Source organism: Epinephelus lanceolatus, chromosome 2 (genome assembly GCF_041903045.1).
Source record: "Epinephelus lanceolatus isolate andai-2023 chromosome 2, ASM4190304v1, whole genome shotgun sequence".
Lineage (NCBI taxonomy): Eukaryota > Metazoa > Chordata > Actinopteri > Perciformes > Serranidae > Epinephelus > Epinephelus lanceolatus.
The window spans coordinates 28,400,082-28,421,519 of NC_135735.1; the positions used below are offsets into that span (position 1 = coordinate 28,400,082).

Genomic DNA, 21,438 nt, shown 5'->3' on the forward strand with positions numbered 1-21,438 from the left:
TTTTTCATTGTGACACTATCACGCTGACCTGAATGACCCACAGACAACCAATAAAATGATTTTAAACACCTCATAATTAAATTTGTGGGCATTTTCTGCAGTCTGACATAACATCTTTATATTAATATCAACGTTTTCCCATCATAATCATCATATTTTAACCTATTTCACTTTATTACACTCTACTGCTTCATGCACCATCGGCTTACCGAGGGATACCGTGTAAAAATGATGTCTTATTGCATAACAGAGGTGTAATAAATCATCTGGAGGAGTGATCTGTTGCAGCATGCGCCCATCCCCTTTTCTCTACGTCACACGCCGGTGCGGCCTCTACTGGTTGCTGTGGCGACGGCGTTGCAGCTCGTCTCTAAAGGCATTCGCCGCTCCTACACTTGTGTTTGGGGAAACTCTGTCGACCGGAAAGAAAACTCAGCACGACAGGTCGCAGCAGTTGTTTGTAAATGGTGCTTCACGACATGAAGATAGTGATACAAGCCTATTTAAAATGCTGCAGGGACTCAAAGTGCTTCTTTTAGGTGAGTGGAGTTTGGTGTAACTTTGAGAGAACTCCACAGTAGGTTATTTAATATATATTCTACTTTTTAGGTGTCATCATGAGCTAACTACATAATGGAAACCTTAAAAGAAGTGGACCACAGAGCTGTGAGTGGATCAGAGGATGAGTTTCCATCACAGGAGGACGCAGTTGAGGAGCAGACTTCAGAGAGGAGACTTGTTGATGCCCTTCTAGATATCAGTGAGGAGGACTTCATGAGAGAGCTGGAGCCTTATGAGTATCACTGTTACTCTGGCTGGGAGGAAGCTGTAAGTGAATGAACAGGCTATCTTCTTACTGCAAACCTTTTTTATACTGCCGGGCTTTATCTGATTTAGTGAAGTTAGTTGTACCAACAGCAGGTGTTGGTTCTAAGTGTCTTCTGTTACAGTTTAAAGTCAGTGGCAAAGTTGTTTTTCAAATGAGAAGGAGAAATTTATAGAATATCTGCTTCAATTTATGATTAATTATACTTATGTGTTTTGATATAGCCCTTATCTATATAGTGTTTTTGATAAATTTACTCACATACCAACAGTGTTGGGCAAGTTACTCTCAAAACCTAATTTTAAAGTAATGTTACTTTACAAAATTACTCTCTGTGTAGAGTAATAAGTTACTCATTACACTACTTTTGTGTTACTTTCACCAAAATGACCTCAGAGGAACTAATAGTCATTTTTAATGGATAAGGGTCATGTTGTTACCCAGCAGGTCTGACCCAGTCATTCACATATAGTCGTTACCACTCTGTATTAAATCCCCTGCTTTCATTAATAAAAGCATGATGATAAAGGGCAAATAAATAGCCCAGACCTTTTTAAATAAATGAATAGCCTGGGACACAGCGAGGGTCAGGCAGAGGATCACAGTGTTATAATTATAAGATAGAGATAAATATCTGTGGGCCTGTGATATGAAACACACTAAACAAATATTGAGGCTAGCACAGCAAACAGAATGGCCTGCCCTGTAATCAAGTCACTATGACAAGAGCAAATTAATACACCAGAGCTGGAACGCCCACCTGCCAGTTCCCATTGTGCTGGGCAGCTACAGCAGCACTGGAGAAAGAGTTATGCATGAGGACAGGACGGTGGACATATGTGCTGATCACCAGGATGAGGAAAAAATAAACTGGAGGCCAGCTCCTTACCCCGCTACTTTCTAGTAGCCTCAGGATGCAAAAGCAGAACGGGATCTGTGTAGATGTTGCAGGTGTATTAACGTAAACACACTGAACATTTTAACGCACAGTACAGCATGACCCAGATGTGCCGATCACTGACACCCTTCTATAATGTAGCGTATATTGACATGACAATACTATAAAAACCAATATTACTTTGTTACTGCTAAAACTTTATATATTACTGTAACATGTTACCCCCAACACTCTATGCCAACATTAAAGAAATACTTCAGCCACAAAATGACAATTTGCATATCAGTTATAGGCCAGGAGCCAGGTCCAGCCCTCATGATGTTGTCTGCTACCCTTTTTTCATTATTATTTCCTGTTAGCCTGAACCTTGGGCCATCACAAGTTGATGATGAGCACCCCCAACTCAGGGCCATTTGTTCTCAGGGGTTCCTTTTTTGAGACATATTTTTGGCAAGGAGTATCCTGACACAAAGGGGAAAGTAGCAAAATAAGATTCTGGGGCCTGCTGCCATTTTATTTCAACATATCACACACAACATCCTCCCAAAAAACCTAAAATTGACTGTCCGTTTGACAAATGATCACCAAAAATGATCGTTTTTCATCACTTTGTGTTTAATATCACTGCTTCACTTGCACATAGAAAACTTCCCAAGTTGATAGGCTTCAACTTGAGCCCATGTTGACCTTTCTATCTTGAAAATAACACTTTGGCCTGAAATTAAATACCGGTATACCAGTTGTATGTATTAGTCATGGCGTGTTACTGTGAATCCGTGAAGCAAAATTTGTTTTGTTTTATTGACTCTTTGGGGACCACATTTTACAACAAATGTATATATAAACATCCATTTACAAGCTTTCACACAACTTGCACAGTATAATCCAAGTCTCATATGTCCAGTCATATGCTCGGTACTCCCCAAACACACGCATTTTCACTAAAAAAAAAAACCTTACTATTGAAGTCTGGCTTTGAAGAGAGCATTTTTCTTAATGAATACGGTAACACGGCATGACTTACTGATATACAGTACAGTCATTTTATGGGTGAAGTATGCCTTTAACATCATTTCCACTATCACTTTTAACTTTGACTTGGCACAGTAATTCCTTTGATGCATTTTCAGTGCAGACATATCAACACAGTTGTTTGCATATTTAACATTCTATTCCATTTGACCATTTGAAAACAGGTTCATGGCTGGGCCAGAGTTGCTCCACTGAGCTGCATACTTCTGCCTCAGAAGAGGAACAGGAAGCCAAAGCACAAAGAGGCTGACAACCCGATGCCCTCTGCTGTTGACCCAACAGACAGCTCCACTAGCATCTTAGAGCACCGCTGTGAGTCTCATGTGGCCCCGCATAACACCTTAAAGAAATCCATACCATTAAACCAGCACATAGGATCCTGGGGTAACACTGCTGAGGTTGCTCTGCAGAAAGATGCCTCAGAATGGCCTGTCCTCAGTGCAGTGCAGAAAACTATGGCAAATCTCATACTCAAGGAAAAGATGGAGGAGGAAGGGGCGCATCTCCCCTCAAAATACCTGGAGAACAGGCCCGCTAAGCCTCAGAAACCCAGGCACAGGCCCAATAAAACAGTGCTTCCTATTAAAAACTTCACATTTTTACCACCTATTAAATCACCACACCTGAATCCTCAGAAAGCCAGTGGCCAGCTCTGCAGTGGAAAGAAGGCTCCAGAAGGAGAAACCATAGAGGAAAGCTATTTCATGTTTGATAAGAAGAGCGGAACAAGAGTGGATCCTAATGCAAACCCAGAGCTCCCCATTTACTCTGCAGCCCTGGACTCCAAGTACTGGACATGTCCGTACAACCCCCACTTGTTCTCTGCTTTGAGTGTTTCTATCCCCAAGAGGTATCAAGTAGCTACGTCTTCCAAACCTGCCACGGTGCACCGCACTGGCTACTCAGTGGGAAAGAGCCTCACGCAGACCCTTCACTCCAGCACTGCGGCAGGTGCACAAACCCATATGCACCCCAGCAAGACTGTGTGTATGTAGTATGTTACTGTCTTCAAACTCTCAGGTACAACCAAATAAAAACATGTATATCTCACTTTGTATCGCACAGGCCTCAGCCTCACCACATCATACAGAGTTTCCATCAGAATAGTTAGCTGAAGGCTAAATCATCAAAGTAAGTTATTGCAGACGTAATTCATTTGGTCTCATGTTCAGTTATTTCAGTCTGACGTAACACTGTAGAGCGTACTATGAAATGTTAAGCTCTTTATGTCATTTGGTGCTGTTTTGTTCTGACCGGTTCCCACAAGTGCTTCTTCAGCTGTTCTAGTTACCTAGCAACGGTGCAACTACCTCATAAGAAGCATGGCAGCGTGCCTGCCTCGCACTACGATGTAATCCTCAGCCACAAGCGACAAAGTGTTGCTCTGTGACTATATGTGATGATGATATTAACTGCTGCCAAACTGGTGCATCTGCTCTGTTAATGTTTTATTGTATGCAACTTTAGTTTTATATCAGTCAGTAGGCGAGGCCTGATGGCTGTGGGTAGAGATGATGGTCAGGATGGTTATGCAATGTACAGTGGTTATCAGTGCAGCATTAGTTTGATCACGCTTTATGTCAAGTTGGCCTCCAAAGGGCAGACAGTTACAGCAATATCTGATCTTTATACTTTACATTGTTATACTGCCCCTTTGTCATTTAGCTGCACTGTAAAATAAAAAAGATGTGTAGCAGGATTGTTCCACAGTATAATCAAAAGAGCTGCAGTGTTCATTTTACAAAACTTTTGTGATCCCTGAATGTGAATGTCAAATAAACTGGTTTCTTACAACTGATTTGTTGCTTATCCAGAACAAGCCAGGATTCAGAAAGATGGAACTGCATGAAGGTGAGAATATGGTAGACATGATATAATACCGTTTTGTGTTCTTTAATAAGTACTAAAGAGGTTCCACTCACCTGAAAATGGAAAAATACATATTTTTCCTCTTACCTGCTGTCTATCAATCTAAATTGTTTTGGTGTGAGTTGCAGAGTGTTGGAGACATCTGCCATAGAGATGTCTGCCTTCTCTTGAATGAAATGCAAGTGGATGGCACTCAGCATGTGTCTCAAAGCGCCAACTCAACTCAGCAGCAATGTCTCTTTTGAGCAGTTTCATGTAGGAACTATTTTCCTTCTACCTGTGTAGGAATTTGTGCACTCAAACAGTCTGACGATTTAAAGGGGTAATTATTAGTTATTGTCATTCACAACTCAAATATAAATTAAGCTTTCAATTTACTGGTCCATCTGCGTCCCAACCCTCACCTATGGTCATGAGCTCTGGGTAGTGACCGAAAGAATGCGATCGTGGATACAAGCGGCTGAAATGAGTTTCCTCTATGGATTGGAGCTCGGACATCCTGAAAGAGCTCGGAGTAGAACCGCTGCTCCTTTGTGTAGAAAGGGGTCAGTTGAGGTGCTTCAGGCATTTGATCAGGATGCCTCCTAGGCGCCTCCTGCTGGAGGTGTTTCGGGCACATCCCACAGGTAGGAGGCCCCGGGCCAGACCCAGAACGCGCTAGAGGGATTGCATATCTCATCTGGCCTGAGAACACCTTGGGGTCCACCAGGGGGAGCTGGAAAGTGTTGCTGGGGAGAGGGACGTCTGGGGTGCTTTGCTTGGCCTGCTGCCCCCACGACCCAGCCTCGGATAAGTGGATGAAAATGGATGGGTGTTTGCAGGATACTGTAAATCTCCCTAATGTCTTGTTGTCGAGCATTCTTGGGGGATTGAAGAAAGAGCCAGTCCTTGTAGCTTGAAGGTTGTACTGTCTGCATTAGAAACATGAGGAGACTTTCTCCTCAACCTGCCAACCGTGTCACTGCGCAGAAGGAATTGTGCACCTACTCATGGACGAGAGGCTTGTGCTTGCGACAGTGCAAGTTGGAAACATTGATGGTATCCTTTGCTGAGTTGTAACGATAGCTAACGCAGTGGTGCTACATGAGCTAGCAGTAGATGCACGTTTCCTTCTGTGCTGCGATACAGTATGCATTTCTGATTTTGGGAAGAACTGTCTGTTAAATTCAGCTCTCAGTTTCTGATTTTAGCACAGGAGAACAGATTTAATGCACATTGAAGAAAGTATCACCAAATTAGCCATGTATTTTATTCCACTATGCTGAACTGAGAGCTGAATTAAAGGAGCAAGCTGACTGATTCGGGTGTGTGAACCCTTTCTGTACTTTTTGGACACAGATTGTGGTTACACATACGACTGCTCTCTGTTTTTTTCCTTCCACCTTTGCTCTAAAATAAGTGACAAGGAGCACAATATACACTTTCCAGCAGTTTATTAAGAACATCTGTAGTGTAGCTTCAACAATTAATCAAGGCAACCATTAACTCTACACATATAGGCAACAGAAACTCAAATTCTGCTAAAACAAATATTTTGTGCTGGGAAAATATCTGCATGCATTCCCTACTGAGAGAAAATAAAGCACTGTAACTGACACTTGAGACTGACAAGGCTTCTCTCTACACACAGCTCTGTTTAATCCAAGGCATTTTCCTGTTCATCTAAACCAGCAGGGACCACCTGAATTCAAGAACCACAAACTAGAAGTCGCTACTAATCTCGATACGACAAATTTTGAAATTTATGAGTCAAAATAGAGCATGTTATACTTGGGCACAGTGTCATGTTCTGTACATTCTTCAGTTCCTACAAATATCTATAAACTGTAACAGCATTAACCATCTGTCAATAAAAACAGTGAGATGGCATTCTTTTTTTTCAGTAAAATGCTGCATAGCATTATTTTCATGTGACAGAACAGAAATTTTTCTATAGAAATCATAGAGAACAATTAGGGACACTCCAATATTCCATGCAAATGTGATGAGAATACCAATACAGAGTGGATTAAACATGCAAAGCTAAGACCGAAAGGATTATGACAGTTTTCCAGTGTTCATTATCCAAAGCATATTCTGACAATTAGTAATTATACTGAAGCAGCAAATTGTAGCAAATACTTGGGTTAAGGCACCAACGTAACAAAACGAACAAAGGATCAAGGCCTGTAGCTCTAGGTTCCCCAGTAGAACTCAGTCTGCATGTGGTGCCTGCGCTTAATGAGGTAACTCGGTGCAACAGCTCAAAACAAAATCAAAACATCAACTTTAGTTTCTTGGAGAAGAGATAAAAATATAACAATAAATTAAAATACTGCGTTCGAATGTTAAGAGTGGAAAGTATGATGATTGTAACAGAAGATAACCAACAGGACTTCTTTCAGTCAAAATCAGGTGTTGAATACGAACAATAGCTCCGTGCTAATCCTTGCGCTAATCCACTATACACTTCTGTACAGTAAAATTACTGGATCACTTTAGCACAGAGCTCTGCTACTGTATACACTTACACCCAGCTAATGAATAAGTCAAAGACGTTGACAGCCTAGTCTGCTTACTGACTCGAACTGACTGCTTCGCTATAGAGGCCCAGACACAAAGAGTGTTTACACAACATCAAACTTCACAATCACATTTCAATGAAAGGTGCGTAACAACTGACAAGACATGAACTACTCGTTTTTACTTGTGCCACAACTGTAAGAGTAATGGTATGTTTCAGAGATACATCTTAACGACTTTGAGCAATGCCTTGTTCACTGTTTAAGGTTTTATCTTGGAAATCATAAAGCTGATATCTTCGCACTGGTCAAGTGTTTCACTGGCTGCAAAGCTTGCACGATGTATTCAGAGTTAACAGTCTCACTGCAGCTGACAACGCAACATCAATGAGGCAGCCATTCGATGCACAAGCAGAGGACAGATGTTTTACGCTTCAGTGCTGCTGACCAGTTGAAGGCTTCATGCACGTTTACAAACCTACACGTTAACTAAATGCACAATGTTTGCTTGTGTACATCTGAGATGAAACTTCTCATGCAGTATATGCATATCTGAAAGCTGTCATACAGGGTAACAATTTCATAAGCCTTTTCTTGACAGCCACACACAGCTAAAGATGTTATCCCTTTTATGTGCAGATCTAACACTGATGAAATGTTAAGTCGTTTTTAAACTGCTAGTAAGACCAAACAGTGAAAACCAGTCACAGTGGCTATACACTGAAATATAGAAGTAAACTGGCATTTCAGACAAGACACATATAATATGTTACTTTATGTGCAAATAAATATGTAAACTGTCACAGGAGCTGATTGATCATGCCCATTGAGCTAATAAAGTGCACCAGAGCTGTCAGGATATACACCTGGAAAGGCTCTGAACATGACGTCTCCAGTGGAATGTTCAAAAACATTTTCACAGACTTCTTTGTGCCGAGACTGTGGTCTGCTGGAGGACAGTGTAGACTGATTCCTCTCATAGGAACAGACATGAGAAACCTGTACTGCAAAAGGTTAGGCAGCTTCACCAGGAGGCCTTCAGCTGTTGGGTTTTTCAGGGTGCTGAAAGAGAGCACAAAGCTCCTCACATGTCTGAGTTTCCACAGAGCTGAAATGGGACTCCATGTTCCACGCCAGGTCCGCTGACAAGAAGTCATCCATGACAGTTTGTGTTTCGTTGCTCGTTAGGAAGAGGTGTCCCAGCCCTTCAGCCTGGCTGGTCACAGTCTGTGTCTCTGTGCTGTTCAGCAGCCTTGCGTGCTCGCCCTGACTCACAGGAGCCTGAGCAGAGAGACCCGTGGCAAATGAGGGGAGATCTGTCTGTGTTTCTGTGTCTGAGGACTCTGTGCTCATAGAAAAGCTTGAATGTCGTAGTATGCTGCTCAGGGGCATGTGGCTTCCTGCGTTTAGCAGGAAATTGAGGTCAGTCTGAGTCTGTGTATCGAATAGCTCCAGATCGCTGGCTTGGGTTCGACTTGGTCCCTCACTTTGGTCCAGTTCATCCATCAGGAGGAAGTCCGTCTGGGTCTGGATGTCCAGAGACTCAAGCGGAGTGTCACCGCTCAATCCTCCCAGCTCGCTCTCCTCTGTCTGTGTCTGGATGTGCACAGCACTGAGAAACTCTTCAAAGTCAAAGTCAATGCCGTTGTGGTGCTCCTGAACAGATCCCAGACCTGACCCACAGCCTGCAGAGGTCTCTGTGAGCACCTGGTGGCCCGACATGCTGTCAGACAGAATATTTTCTAGATCATTTAACAAGGTCATTGTTTGGGTCTGGTTATCTGCCATGTTGTTGGAGTTAAGCTCGTCTGTCTGCACCCCAAAACACATACCACCAGCTGACTTTGAGTCCTCGTACAAACTGCTTCCTGCAGCAGTGAGGGTGTCATCTATCTCCAGGGCAGTCTGGGTGGATACACTGAGAGAGTCACTGCCAAATAGCTCAGAGCACATTATAGCCTGGTCCTGAGCCTTCTCGTCTGACTGTGGTATGGCAAAATATGTCTGTGTCTGCCTGGTTCTGAACGGGGGCACAGATGAGGAGGAGCAAGGAATTTGACTCGTGCACTGGCTGTCTGTCTGAGCTCCAATAGAGGATGTAGCTTTGGCCCGGGAGGAGAATGTCTGGGTTTCAACACTGATTGGCAAGAGGACTTGGGCACTCACACTAATGTCTGTCTGGGAGCAGGATGACACGGAGGACTCACCCACAGAGCACAGCCCCATTCCCTCCCCTACTCCCATTCCTGTGGGCATTTTTGACAAGTATGATTTATCTGTCTGAATGTTGGTGGAGGTGCTTCTTCCCCGTGCCAGACCGGCTGAGTCATCTGTGCCAGCAGGGTCCAGACTGACCTGCACGCCTGTGCTAACTGGCCCCAGGCTGGAGCGGGAAGTAGGCATGCTATCCTTGAAACCCAAACTCTTAGCATCAAGCTGGGGGACCACAGCCCCCATGGCTTGCGGCAGGAGGTGAAGGGTGCTGACAGAGCCTTGGCTGTCTACTGCCAGCACTACGGACCTCAGAGCCCCGCTTTCTGTAGACGGAAGGAGGACAGGCAGGTGGGCCAGCTGCATCACAGGAACGCTGACCAGAGCCATCTTCGGCTTCGGCAGGAGCAACTTCTGGGGGCTCTTACGAGCGTTGGAGATCTGATTCACTGAGTCTGTGTTATGAATAGTCGTATCAGAAGGGAGCGCAGTCTCTGTAGGCTCTTTACTGGCGGGCATGATCTGACAGCTTGACTCATGGATCTTGACCTTTTCAGCAGCGCTTAATAGTTTCTCCATCTTTCGCTTTTTTACTGGAGGAATTCTGTTAAGAAACAAAACATACAGAGAAAATCAGCCACATTAATCTTTAGTTAAAGCAAAGTTTTGATACAAATCACCCTGGGCTGTGCAGGTACATACCTGTGTTCTGTAGGAATCTCGTGACCTGTCCTGTAGATATGCGAGAGGAGTGCGGCCCTACTAGCATAGGGGCAGCCACATGTACAATGGTAGGTTTTCCCACAGTCTTCTATGTGCCTCTTTAGGTCCCACTCTGTGCTGTAGCCATTGTTGCACTTGAAGCACTTGTGTTTCTTCTCTGCATGCATCTTCATGAAGTGCTGCAATCAAACACATCAATGAATAAATTGCATATTTCTTTTCTTTGTATTTCACTTTTGAAGTTGGCTTATTTTTTCCAAGTAACAACTGGTCTCAGAATTGCGAGAGGGGTTAATTATTTAAGATGATTTTACTCAGTACAAGTAGGCTTATAAATCATGCAAACAGTATTTAGCATTTATTAACACATGGCTGTAAAAAAGTATTCAGGTATGAATAAACTCTACCAGTATTACACAACTCCTGTAAAATTGATTTTTGTAATGCATTTGGTGCTGAGTGACACATTAGGAGCTATTCTACAGAGTTGAGACCTCACTACTTTACTCTACTGACGGCATGGATAGGATTACAGATCACAGGAAGAAAAGGCTTACTTGTTTAACCAGGGAGAACTGGGAGAAAGGTCTGTTTGGCCCCCTGGGACAACCCTCGATTGGACAGCAGTACAGCTTCTGAGAGCCCTTCATGTCCTTTCTGACCGTGGGATTGACAATACCATCCTGAGGGGGACGATACCAGTGAAAGACAACAAGAGAGGAGAGAGCAGAGAAATATTTGCAATATCAGCATGGCTTACAGTGAGTGTTAAAGAATTAAAAAATACCAGAAATTCCTTGATCACCATAAATACAAGCAACCAAGAGAAAGACCTGTAGTGGTTTCAGGTCATTTTAAGAGACTGAGCTAAGTTTTAAGTAAGCAATCGAATGACGGTTTTACACCGCGTGATTTTTCAAGTCATTTCACTGTCACAGACAAATTTCCAATGTCGGGATAAAAACATAAGGTGGTCATAAAACTCAGTACGAGCTGTTTTCAGGCAGTCTTTGTGTCTTGCTGTTCTGACAAAATTAAAACATGTTTAATATTATCCATCCACCCATCCATTTTCATCCACTTATCTGGGGCCAAGTCATGGGGGCAGCAGACCTAGCAAAGCACCCCAGACGTCCCTCTCCCCAACAACGCTTTCTAGCTCCTCCTGGGGGATCTCAAGGCGTTCCCAGGCCAGATGAGATATGTAGTCCCTCCAGCATGTCCCTCCTACCAGTGGGACATACCCGAAACTCCTCAAACGGGGGCATCCTGATGAGATGCCCGAACCACCTCAACTGACCCCTTTCGACGCAAAGGAGCAGCAGCTCTACTCAGAGCTCCCTCCGGATGTCCACGCTCCTTACCCTATCTCTCAGGCTGAGCCCAGAGGAAATTCCTTTCAGCCACTTGCATCCGCGATCTCTCCTTTCAGTCTCTAAATATTAATATTGTTAATTATTATTATCATTATTTATATTATCTTAACTTTATAATCTTGGCTTGAGAAAATAGTGAAAAATAGGTGTGTTGTCTCCAGCACTAAGCAAGAAGCAAACCGGGCAGACAGTAAAACATGGAGGGGACTCCGGGGAGGAGCAAGAATGTAAACAAGTTTTGGGCGCTCCTTGACTGCAGAAAGGGAGGAGTGTAAACAAGTGTCGTTATTTAATTCGGCCTGTATCTGATCCAACAGCCAGCACTTATTTTAGTGAGATATACTCATGTTTAAAACAGATTGCCTCTCATCCCCAGTCTTCTCCAACTAAAATAAGACAGCTAATCAATAGAGGCTGGTGGCGAGGTGAGGCGACAAAATCTAAAATGTAAAGTTTGTACACAAATATAGTATATTTTTACAGTGAAATTACAGTTGTGACGTCAACATGATGCCTTTATATGTTGTGTTTCCAGAGTTATGTGTTTTTGCAGACATGTAAAGATTTGTTAATATGACATATTCCTTAAAGTGAGTTTGTCGTGATATTTTCCACCAGGAGCAGGGTGGGAAATAATCTCACAAGAGATCTAGTTGTAGTCTTGCAAATAGTGACTCTGCAAAATCCCCAGTCTTTGCAAAATCTTATGGTGGTGTAGCTAATAAGCAACATTGTCCTAAGGTGTGAGAGGGTGTCAGACTTTTGTCTTTAAAAAATTTGTTTTGTTTTTTTTAAATCTTGTAGTGTGTGGTAGGCATAACAGGTTCTCCTTGTGACTGACAATCAAGATTTAAGCTGATAAAGTCAGGTTTTACTCGACAGAAAATAGTTCTTACGGTAACTGCTATAAAAGACACTCAATGTCAACTACACTGTACACCGAAAACTACAAAATGTTTGGTTTTTTTATACCAAGTTTTATTCATATTTCAAAGGCATCATCATGACTACAGATAATAAAAGTGATGGTTGTACATTGCCTTGCTCTCCTTAGTCAGTGCAGGTAAATATTATGTGAATTTATAAAAAAGTCACATCTCTGCAGTCGGCTCTGCTCTACATAACTGGAAAAAAAAAAATTAGTGAGCTTGGCAGTGCATGGGATGTAAACATTTGCAGCACCACTGCTCCTCTTTTAGTCCTAAGGCAGACTTGCTAAATCAGCTATCATCATAATGTATATTCAGAGTCAATGGACAGCACATCTATCACAGAAAACAGCGCCTGCACTGAATGTATGTTGCACGGTAAAAGCAGACAAAGCCATCACGCTCCATAGCAGTCATTAATACTGCAGTCTTCCAGTGGTCAAGGTCACCTCCATCTGTCGTAATACTTAAGGGAGCAGAACAGCCAAAGCTGACAAACACCCTCTGGTTTATCATGAGGAGTTAGCTTAAAGAGACATTCGCTAAAAATGAATATTCTTGTGGCTGGCTTCGACTACGTCATCTGGTCATAAGCCTGAGTCATGTCAAGACATTATTAGTCATCAGTCAGTGGCTGGCTGTAGCCCAAAAGAGAGAGCAAGCCAATATTCACTGACCTCTCCACACCAGGGTCGGCCCACAGCCTTTTAAGTGGCCATTGCTGAGGTTGATTCCCTTTTTTTCTAGGAGACTGCGCAACACAGTAAGTCAAGTAATAGCCCGATCCTGCTCCTTTATGCTGCTGAGGTCAGTGATGGATGACGGACAGCTCAAAGCCACGCCAAGAACAGTTACATTAAACTTATGAAAGGAGTCTGAGGTGGGCTGAGTAAACGAGTTCAAATGTAATGCATCAGTCTTCATGACCGGAGAGAAACAGATCGGAGTGAGTGATCAGCAATACATTACTGCTGTGCAATGATGCAGTAGAGCCACAGGGGTGTTTAAGTGGATGAAACACACATGGTGCCCCATTCCATGCCTCAATCTTGCAGTCGGACTTGATGAATAAGGCAAAGGGGGCCTACAGCGTTTGAGAACTTCATCATCATGTCAATCAGAATATCATTACTACTGCTGACTGGTGTTTTACACAGATGTGGATTAAAAATAACATGCTGCTCCCTTCATTTTCTCTCCTTGCACCCTTTGAAGGTGCAATCTGTGATGCAAGTGTGGCTGAGCAATGAAAAATCTGCTTTGAACACAGTTACTGACATGTTATAAAACATAAACAGTAACTAAACACACACGATCAAAGTTTCCCGACGCTCTTAAAGGTCTGTTTACATCAGTAATATTTAGGCACTGATGTAAAAAACAGTCTATATTTAAACTGCACCCCAGACATCCCTCTCCCCAGTGACGCTTTCCAGCTCCTCCAGGGGGACCTAAAGGCGTTTCCAGGCCAGATGAGATATGTAATTCCTCCTGGGTGTTTTGGATCAACCCCAGGGCCTCCTACCTCCTACCCAAACTTTCAAATACACCTCAGTGTGGCTCAAATTTATCTGGTAGAGCCACCAACCGGACCTTTAAACACCCTTCCAGCTGGGCCACATGAACTACTTCCAAAAGCTCATTCAAATTCTCACAATCACCTATTTTAAACAAAGAGCTTAGTCTATTGCAGGACAAAAGGCAGCCTTTCCCAGCAAAGAACTTCATTCATAGAGGGGAAACAGTGAATTACTGCCTCCCATGAAAAAGCCCAGTCCAGTGAGGACATATAAACCAGGGTCAGAAGTAGACTTTAGTCCAAATGCTTTGCCTGCCTTTAACTTTGCTGGTAATGGTAGTTGGCTGACTGTGTATTAGATGCAGAGAATCAGCAGTGCTCCAGTGGAAGAGACCCTCACCATCATCTTCACATGATAACCTGATTTATCCCATCACACACTAATTTAGCACTGCCAAATCAGATAATCAGTGCAGCAGGCGAAATGTAACGCATGTAAGTAGGCGGTGTGGACTGCTGTGGGCAGCCAATGCAGTAATCAATCATCACGTGTGATCCACATTATTAATTGGTAACATAAGTAACGTTAGCAAGTTAGCTAGCTTGCTAACCACACACGTTACTGATTAAACTACGGAGCTTCACTCTCGTGACAGTGAACTTTTACCTACGGTTACCGAATACTGCCGTGTTCGCTAAGCATCTCTACTATGTGTTAACGTTAGCTAAACCGAGCTTGTTGTGGATGACTTGCGTTTTCCAGTTTCATGACAGCGAACCTACGATAATGCGCTAGCTAAGTTAGCATCGCGGCTACCTGAACACCTAAACATATATACTTGCTAATTACCTTTATCCTGTGTGACTTGACGAGATGCATGTTCAATGCAGGTGTGTTGGGGAGAATCTTGCCACATCCCTCCACGGTGCAGAGGATGTTCGTCCTCACTTCTTTGGTCAGCTCCGTGACGGTGGGCTTTATTATTTCCCGGGACTGCGACAAAGACTCTTCGTGACATTTCGGACTGTCCGCCGTGGCGTTATCTCTGTTATTCATCTTGCTTGTCGCAGAGGCAGCCATGTTTCTGTGTTGACAGTCCATTTGTGTTTGGCAGAGAGCCCCAGCAGCAGCATTGAATGAGTGGTAGCATTGCAACCCTCAGCTTTGCCTGAAAGGCTAGTTTGCTACCTTCCACAAATAGGACGGCTGGGACAGAGCCCATACGTCACATCCGCTATAAAGCGGTACTTCCGTTTAACAAAATAAAGTTTTCTAACGTAGCTAATTTCCTATTATATATGTATATTCCTGTGTTTTTGTAGTATTGTTGTATGTCACACATACCGTAAAACTTCAATTAATAGCCTGGGCTATTATTTTTATTTGAATAACTGAAATCAACAGTCCCTTATATGGGACAGGCCTTTAAATCTTTTCACAAAATTGTTGCACAGCAAAGATCAAAATCATCAATCAAGATCAATCAAATTGTTTTATTTTATACCAGTGTGAATATTACCTGTTTAAAAATTCGGCTTAAAATAATATATCAGTTATGCATTATTCATTTGATCTAGTTCTGATAGACAGCATTGGAGAAAGAGAAAAGAGTTACAGCACTTTAGGATTACATTTGATTAAAACATTATTAGAACTTGTAGGTAACGTTAGCCACGGTTGTGAGAACATTCCCTGCTACCCGGGCTGTGAAGTGGTCATAGTGGGTGGAAAAGAACTTCTGAGTTTGTAAGATACCCACTTGATTCAGCTAACTCAGGCTGCTGATGCCTCATATTAGCTGTAGCTGAACTGGAATATATTTTTGAGCAAAATAAGGACTGTGGATTTTGAATCATATCTCTCACGGCCAGAATACATGTGGCACAGACATGGTGCGACATATCTGCTGCAAACAGAGTGCATCCATTATATCAACTAAAGCTGCTACACTGACCACCATTGCATGGCTCAATGCTATTTTCATACAGCTAGTCTATTTTTTTCTTCTATGAACTGTATAAAAAAGCAAGTACAGTCTGTTTAAACGTGATTAAATTAAATAGCCCATTGTATCAGGGCAATACAACACAGAAAAACAGCCTTGTGGGTGTATTTACATTTCACATTAAAATTAAGTCAAATCAATACATCCTGTTGGTAAATGATCCAGTTAATGAATTCAGTATCAGTTAATATAGCATACACCTCTAAATCTGCGTAACTAACTGCATTATCACTTTGGCAAAACTCACATGTACACAGCTGGAACACCACTACATGCTACAAAGACAGAGTATGTGTAGCAGGTAAAAGAAACCCGCTTCTCCCTGCCCACATGATGCTGTGCATGTGTGTGGAAGGGATCTCTTTGCAGTCAGAATGGGCCAGTAACTCTTTAAATGTATGTGCAGGCATGTGAGTATAGTTTTAAGATGAACTTGTAAGAATGTGAAACTATCCTTTAAATGGTTTGTGCACAGGCCAGAGAGTTTTAATGAACCCTGAAACAAGAGCTGTAAATGCCAACTTATTAAGAGCCGATTTACTCACACTCACTTCCACCAGACCTACCACAAGCAAAAACTCCACATATCTTTGTTTCACTGCAAGTAATGGAACAAAAACTTCAAGAATATTATAAATCCTGCTTTTATATTCAGTTTGGACAAATAAAACATTTAATGGCAGAAACATTCTGCCACCTAAATACCAGCAAAAGATAATACAATGGCAATTATATATTGCCAATTTATTTACAACTGTAAGCACATAAAGACACATTAATTCATTCTGAAATCCCAGGAGCCACCGCTACTCAGGAGCTAGGTTAACAAGGGGATCAGTGACAGAATGGTAAAAGCAAACTATTGATGGATTAGACGTGACACGCCACCATGTGAACCTAGCACTTATCAGTTCTGTGGTTGCCTTGTTTGTGAGGAGGGACCAGGTCCATTGTCTGTGATGACAAAATAATTCCTTCCTTTTAGGGGAATAGATGAGAGCAGAGGTGTGACAGGGGTGGAGGCGATTCCTGTAAAATTTAACAATACATTCAATTAGTTGAACTGACTTCAAGAACGAAACTATAATAACAATTACTTATGAATGTGTTGGTGTGATATAAAATGTCAGAAATAATAATTCAGGCACTGAGGGTTAAAAAAACACTTACACAGACTGTGACATATTCATGATGAATAATATTGTGAGATACAGCATTTCCTCTGTGTATATGCATGTGTATGTTTGTGCCCTCTTGTGGTCATTTATGGGATTGCGAGGATTATGAACCATTCAAAATCATTTACTGTTTTACTGATTTACAGTATTAGTATAAAGTTTTCTTCCCAAAATGCAAGTGTCTGTAGCTAACATAGTCTTGGTACCTGAAGATGCACAGTGTCTGAGTGACTCCAGGAGGTTGGTGCTTGCAAATTTGACAACACATCTGAAAGGCTCCTCTCGCTCTGTCATGGTCTTGTTGGTGTGGTCTCTGAATTTTGTCTCCAGCTGAGAAAAGAACATAACACATAAATCAGATGATCACAGCACAGGGTAATACAGAAACCATTTGCATTTTAACTGATATGGTGACACAGAAACTTACATTATTTGTTTCTTTGACATTGATATCTAACTATTAAAAGTGAAATACTGAAACTCAGTACTCTAAAACATGAGCATGTCTCAGGATACCTTGTAAACCGCCGACTGTAGCTGAGGCAACATCCCACCACCGAAGGCCTCAGAAGCCATCTGAAGTCTGTTTGCTGCAGACTCTGCTTGTTCTCTCTCTATGTGTGGGTCTGTAGATAGAAAGAAAGACAAATAAATAAAATAACAATGCACATTAGGTCCACGTTAATGCCAATACATTAAGCTCAATAAACAATTCTTAAGTACGTGTGACATTATATAAAACTATTAAAGTGGCTTTGGTCAGATCAAATGATTTAACAAACATACTTGAGGCAGTCTCGTTGTTTTCTTTAAGGGGGCTGGGATACTTGGTGGGAAACACCTACAAAAAAAAAAAAAAAAAAAAAAAAAAAAAAAAAAAAAAAAAAAAAAAAAAAAACACTGTCAGAATCCACCCAAAAACAAAATTCACAATATACATCAGTTCAATCTTTTCAAACTATCGTTCATGGTCTTTTTTTTTTTTTTATTCAATTATGAGCAACCCCTCATCAAGGGCTTTAATAACTTAATATTTAGCTAAGAGTTCCTCTTTGTTCAGTGGCTCTACTGACACAAACTGTGACATCATGTAGTCACAGACATTTTGTTGGTATTATTAGGCCATAAAAAGTGATGGTATGGTAATGACATGATAATTCTGACCATAGCAAACCAACTAGACAACCTCCACTGAATTTTATCACCTAAACCAGTGGTTTTCAAAGCAAGCCAAAATCTCAAGGCACACCTGTATTTTTATCTGTGCACAATAGCTTCTATAATGTGTGTTATCACTCTTATCACGACCAAAGACAATAAAAATAAGAAAAAAATAAGACGGGCAGCCTTCGTGACACTGTCTCCTGACAGGTTTTTTCTCTTTTCTTTCTGTGGTAGGTCGTCTTTACTGGTGCTTTGTTGTAATTTGCTCTGTATAATAAAGCGATCAATTGTCCCACTCACAGCTTTCTCCTTTTAAATGTCATCATCCCTCACACTGGCTGCCAATCAGGGCTCTTGATGTGTCACACTTATAAATCCCACGCCAACAGCAACAAATAGGCTCCCTGTGAAGGTTTTGTAAATTCACTTAAATTGCATTTTCAGCTAGAGTTTGCCTCTTTATCAGGAAATTGGTGCGCACAACATACTGATACAGTCAACTTTAAATACATTCATAACTTTTTGTATAGGCCCAGCTCAATATTGCAATAATATTGTATGGTTATCACAAAATCCCCCAGCACACTTGGACTGGCATCATGGCACACCAGTGTGGCGCAGCACACCATTTGAGAACCACTGACCTAAACCACTCAGCTGACATTGAATATATTGCAAAACTCACGAAAAGAATCGGAGTGCAAAGGTCAAACTCGAACCAGGAAGTAGTTCAGCATCATGATTGACATTTACAATCAATATACTCTAACACCTTAGATAGAACTTCCCTTTAATGGCAAACATCTAATCAGAGTTGACTACAATGTGTGATACTTTTCACAGTTCATTGTTAGGGTTGTAAAAATGTTGTGTTATCATATTAAACACAGAGAACAAGAGAAAGGTAAAGTTTTAAGTGTAGTTGCAGTGCACTAAGGGTGAACTTGGCATTGTACATTTTTCCTCAGCTGGTGGTCATCAAGCTGAATAATATAATAAAGATAATTTTACTCCAAAATCAGACACTCTTCAGTACACGATGGCAGAGTTTAGTGATGAGGCAATTATAAACACTCCTGCACAGTGCTTATCAGGAATCTTTGATTCAGTGGGGAAGACAGGGCAAAGCTTTGTATGGTGTGTGTAGTTAGCAATGTCTTACCTGTTCATATTGCCTCATCAGCAGGTCCCTGATGGCACTGAGCTTCCGTCCACTGAGGTTAGCATCTTTGACAGCTTGATGTCTGGTGGACAGAACCAAGGCCTGCAAAGTACATCACTTTCTTAGAGGGAAATGGAAAGACAGAAAAAACCACTGTGCAAACAATGTCATGGATTGTTAAACTCAATCCTCACCTGGGATAACAGGGGCTTTTGCTTTGAGGTCAGGGTTGTCACAAAGACATAAGGGGTTTGAAGATAGTGAACAACATATGTCGGTTTCAGGTGGTTGGGCCGAGAAAATGTGTCTCCCCACGCAATCCGAATCCATACAGCTTCATCTGTGTGCTTCTTTATCTTGATGGACACCTTGAATGCAACGTCAAAAGCAGAGTGTTAAACACAGAGAAGCCCATACAACGTCTCCCAATGATGCAACTCTAGAATTGGTAAGATTTTCTAACTTACATGTTTAACGAGCTCTTTGAGGTGAGATTTAAATTGTTCCTTGAACTGTGTCAGCTCTACAGAAGGAGCATCATCTGGGAAACAGAAAATGGTACAATACATACATTCAAGGGACAATATGGATTTGATCAAGGAAACTCAACTTCACCAAAACAGTTTTTGATTTCCTGGAACAAGCAGATAAAGAATACATGTGACACAGGGATAAAATGTGCAAAAATGTTACCTGTGCTTTATAACCTTATAACAGTTGAATAACAATCTTTCAAATAAAAACAAAGCCCTGATCCCAGCAGCAGCTGTGGTGTTAGGTTAGCATGAAAAGCAGCTGAATGCTGTTTCAACATACCGTCAGGGTCCATGAGCTGGAAAGCATACCACATTCCCTGGTTTGGATTGTCCATGACATCTGAGAGATAATGACACCATAAGTGTTAGTGGATTGGCAGTGTATGATTATGGTTAGCTAGGCTGCCTTGGCCAAAATCATTTCACTTGACTTACAGATCATCTCCAGTTCTGTGAGGTGTTTAAGTGCACACTCATTTTCCTGTACAAATAAAAAGACAGGTTAAGAGACAGGTAATCCACAACAACATTAGCGGTTAAGTGCTGTGCAACGATGGGTTTCACGGTCCACTTCAGCGACCATTTTGATAGAGAACATGCTGTTAACTAACGTTAGCTACCAGGTTGCTAATTTTTATACACTTACTATTTAAAACATCAACTTTTTGAGAAAAAGCACCACTTACCTCGCAAATGGCGAGCAGTCTTTCCGTTAACGCCCACTTCGACAGAGTATAATCCATGGACTGCTGCTGGGCCCGAGTCAAACGGCCCCACTTGTCCAGCGTTGTTCTCAACATCTGACTCGGTATCCGTCTGACGAGTCGCTGCAGTAAGCGCTTCATAGAGTCATCCATTGTTCCTCGGACAGTAAGTATATCGAGCTTCGTTGCTGTATTAGAAGATAGTTTCCGTTAGTTTTAAGGAGTTGGCTCCGTCCACTTCGCACTATGGCAGAAGAACAATTCCAAACAAACCGCCTACAACAGAACACACAAATCGACCAATCAGATGCTTCCAGAAAATCTGACGCACTTCCTGTAGCGCCCTCTGCTGTGCTGGAGTGATATTACCTCTAGCACTGTCGCTGCGTTTTTCTTTTCTTCTCTTTTCTTTTCGTATTAATCATATTTATTGAGAATGTACAGAACATCCTTGACAACACTCAAATTTATTAGGTACTAGGCAGTGCAAAGAAATAGCAAAGGACAATAATCTATGTTTGATTTTCTTGTAAACTATTGATAATTTGAACAGTTATTTAAATAAAAGCACATGAGAAGTTTGGGGGGGAAGTCAGTCTTCTCCATCAGTGTTAAAGGAATGCTTAACCCACAAAATGACCATTTGTATATCCATAAATCATGCCGTGTCACCTTGAATTTGTGGAGAGAACTTTGCTCTTCTTGCATCCCTCCATGTCGTGAAGATATTGATCTACTGATTGATTGGAGACCAAATTTAACAAAAGCAAAACTTAATCACAACATCCGTTAAGACATTTTAAA

The 21,438-nt window shown here is 41.8% G+C and overlaps 3 protein-coding genes across 3 annotated transcripts; 1 reads left to right on the forward strand and 2 right to left on the reverse strand.

Moving 5' to 3' along the window:
- The first annotated feature begins 52 nt into the window (after positions 1–52).
- c2h16orf46 (chromosome 2 C16orf46 homolog) lies at positions 53–4,544 on the forward strand. Its single transcript, XM_033631128.2, has 3 exons — positions 53–539; positions 610–828; positions 2,921–4,544. The coding sequence occupies exons 2-3, from the start codon at positions 634–636 to the stop codon at positions 3,749–3,751; spliced, it is 1,026 nt and encodes a 341-aa protein (XP_033487019.1). The 5' UTR covers positions 53–539; positions 610–633; the 3' UTR covers positions 3,752–4,544.
- Positions 4,545–6,041: 1,497 nt separating this feature from the next.
- atmin (ATM interactor) lies at positions 6,042–15,078 on the reverse strand. The gene is made up of 4 exons (XM_033621912.2): positions 14,735–15,078; positions 10,618–10,743; positions 10,040–10,239; positions 6,042–9,941 (listed from the first exon to the last, which is right to left on the reverse strand). Exons 1-4 carry the CDS (start codon positions 14,984–14,986, stop codon positions 8,165–8,167), a joined length of 2,355 nt encoding a protein of 784 aa, XP_033477803.1. The 5' UTR covers positions 14,987–15,078; the 3' UTR covers positions 6,042–8,164.
- Positions 15,079–15,358: 280 nt separating this feature from the next.
- Positions 15,359–20,897, reverse strand: cenpn (centromere protein N). Its single transcript, XM_033619154.2, has 10 exons — positions 20,617–20,897; positions 20,366–20,411; positions 20,211–20,270; positions 19,862–19,935; positions 19,589–19,762; positions 19,395–19,496; positions 17,855–17,909; positions 17,585–17,694; positions 17,275–17,398; positions 15,359–16,919 (listed from the first exon to the last, which is right to left on the reverse strand). The coding sequence occupies exons 1-10, from the start codon at positions 20,785–20,787 to the stop codon at positions 16,798–16,800; spliced, it is 1,038 nt and encodes a 345-aa protein (XP_033475045.1). The 5' UTR covers positions 20,788–20,897; the 3' UTR covers positions 15,359–16,797.
- Positions 20,898–21,438: the final 541 nt, after the last annotated feature.

Coding starts and splice junctions, on each gene's coding strand:
- c2h16orf46 (XM_033631128.2), top strand. CDS start 634: ATGGAAACCTTAAAAGAAGTGGACCACAGAGCTGTGAGTGGATCAGAG. Junction 829..2,920: donor ACTCTGGCTGGGAGGAAGCT/GTAAGTGAATGA, acceptor ATTTGAAAACAG/GTTCATGGCTGGGCCAGAGT.
- atmin (XM_033621912.2), bottom strand. CDS start 14,986: ATGGACTGTCAACACAGAAACATGGCTGCCTCTGCGACAAGCAAGATG. Junction 10,744..14,734: donor TCAAGTCACACAGGATAAAG/GTAATTAGCAAG, acceptor CGTCCCCCTCAG/GATGGTATTGTCAATCCCAC. Junction 10,240..10,617: donor AGTTCTCCCTGGTTAAACAA/GTAAGCCTTTTC, acceptor GTTTGATTGCAG/CACTTCATGAAGATGCATGC.
- cenpn (XM_033619154.2), bottom strand. CDS start 20,787: ATGGATGACTCTATGAAGCGCTTACTGCAGCGACTCGTCAGACGGATA. Junction 19,497..19,588: donor AAAAGCCCCTGTTATCCCAG/GTGAGGATTGAG, acceptor TGTACTTTGCAG/GCCTTGGTTCTGTCCACCAG. Junction 17,399..17,584: donor TACAGTCGGCGGTTTACAAG/GTATCCTGAGAC, acceptor TTCTTTTCTCAG/CTGGAGACAAAATTCAGAGA.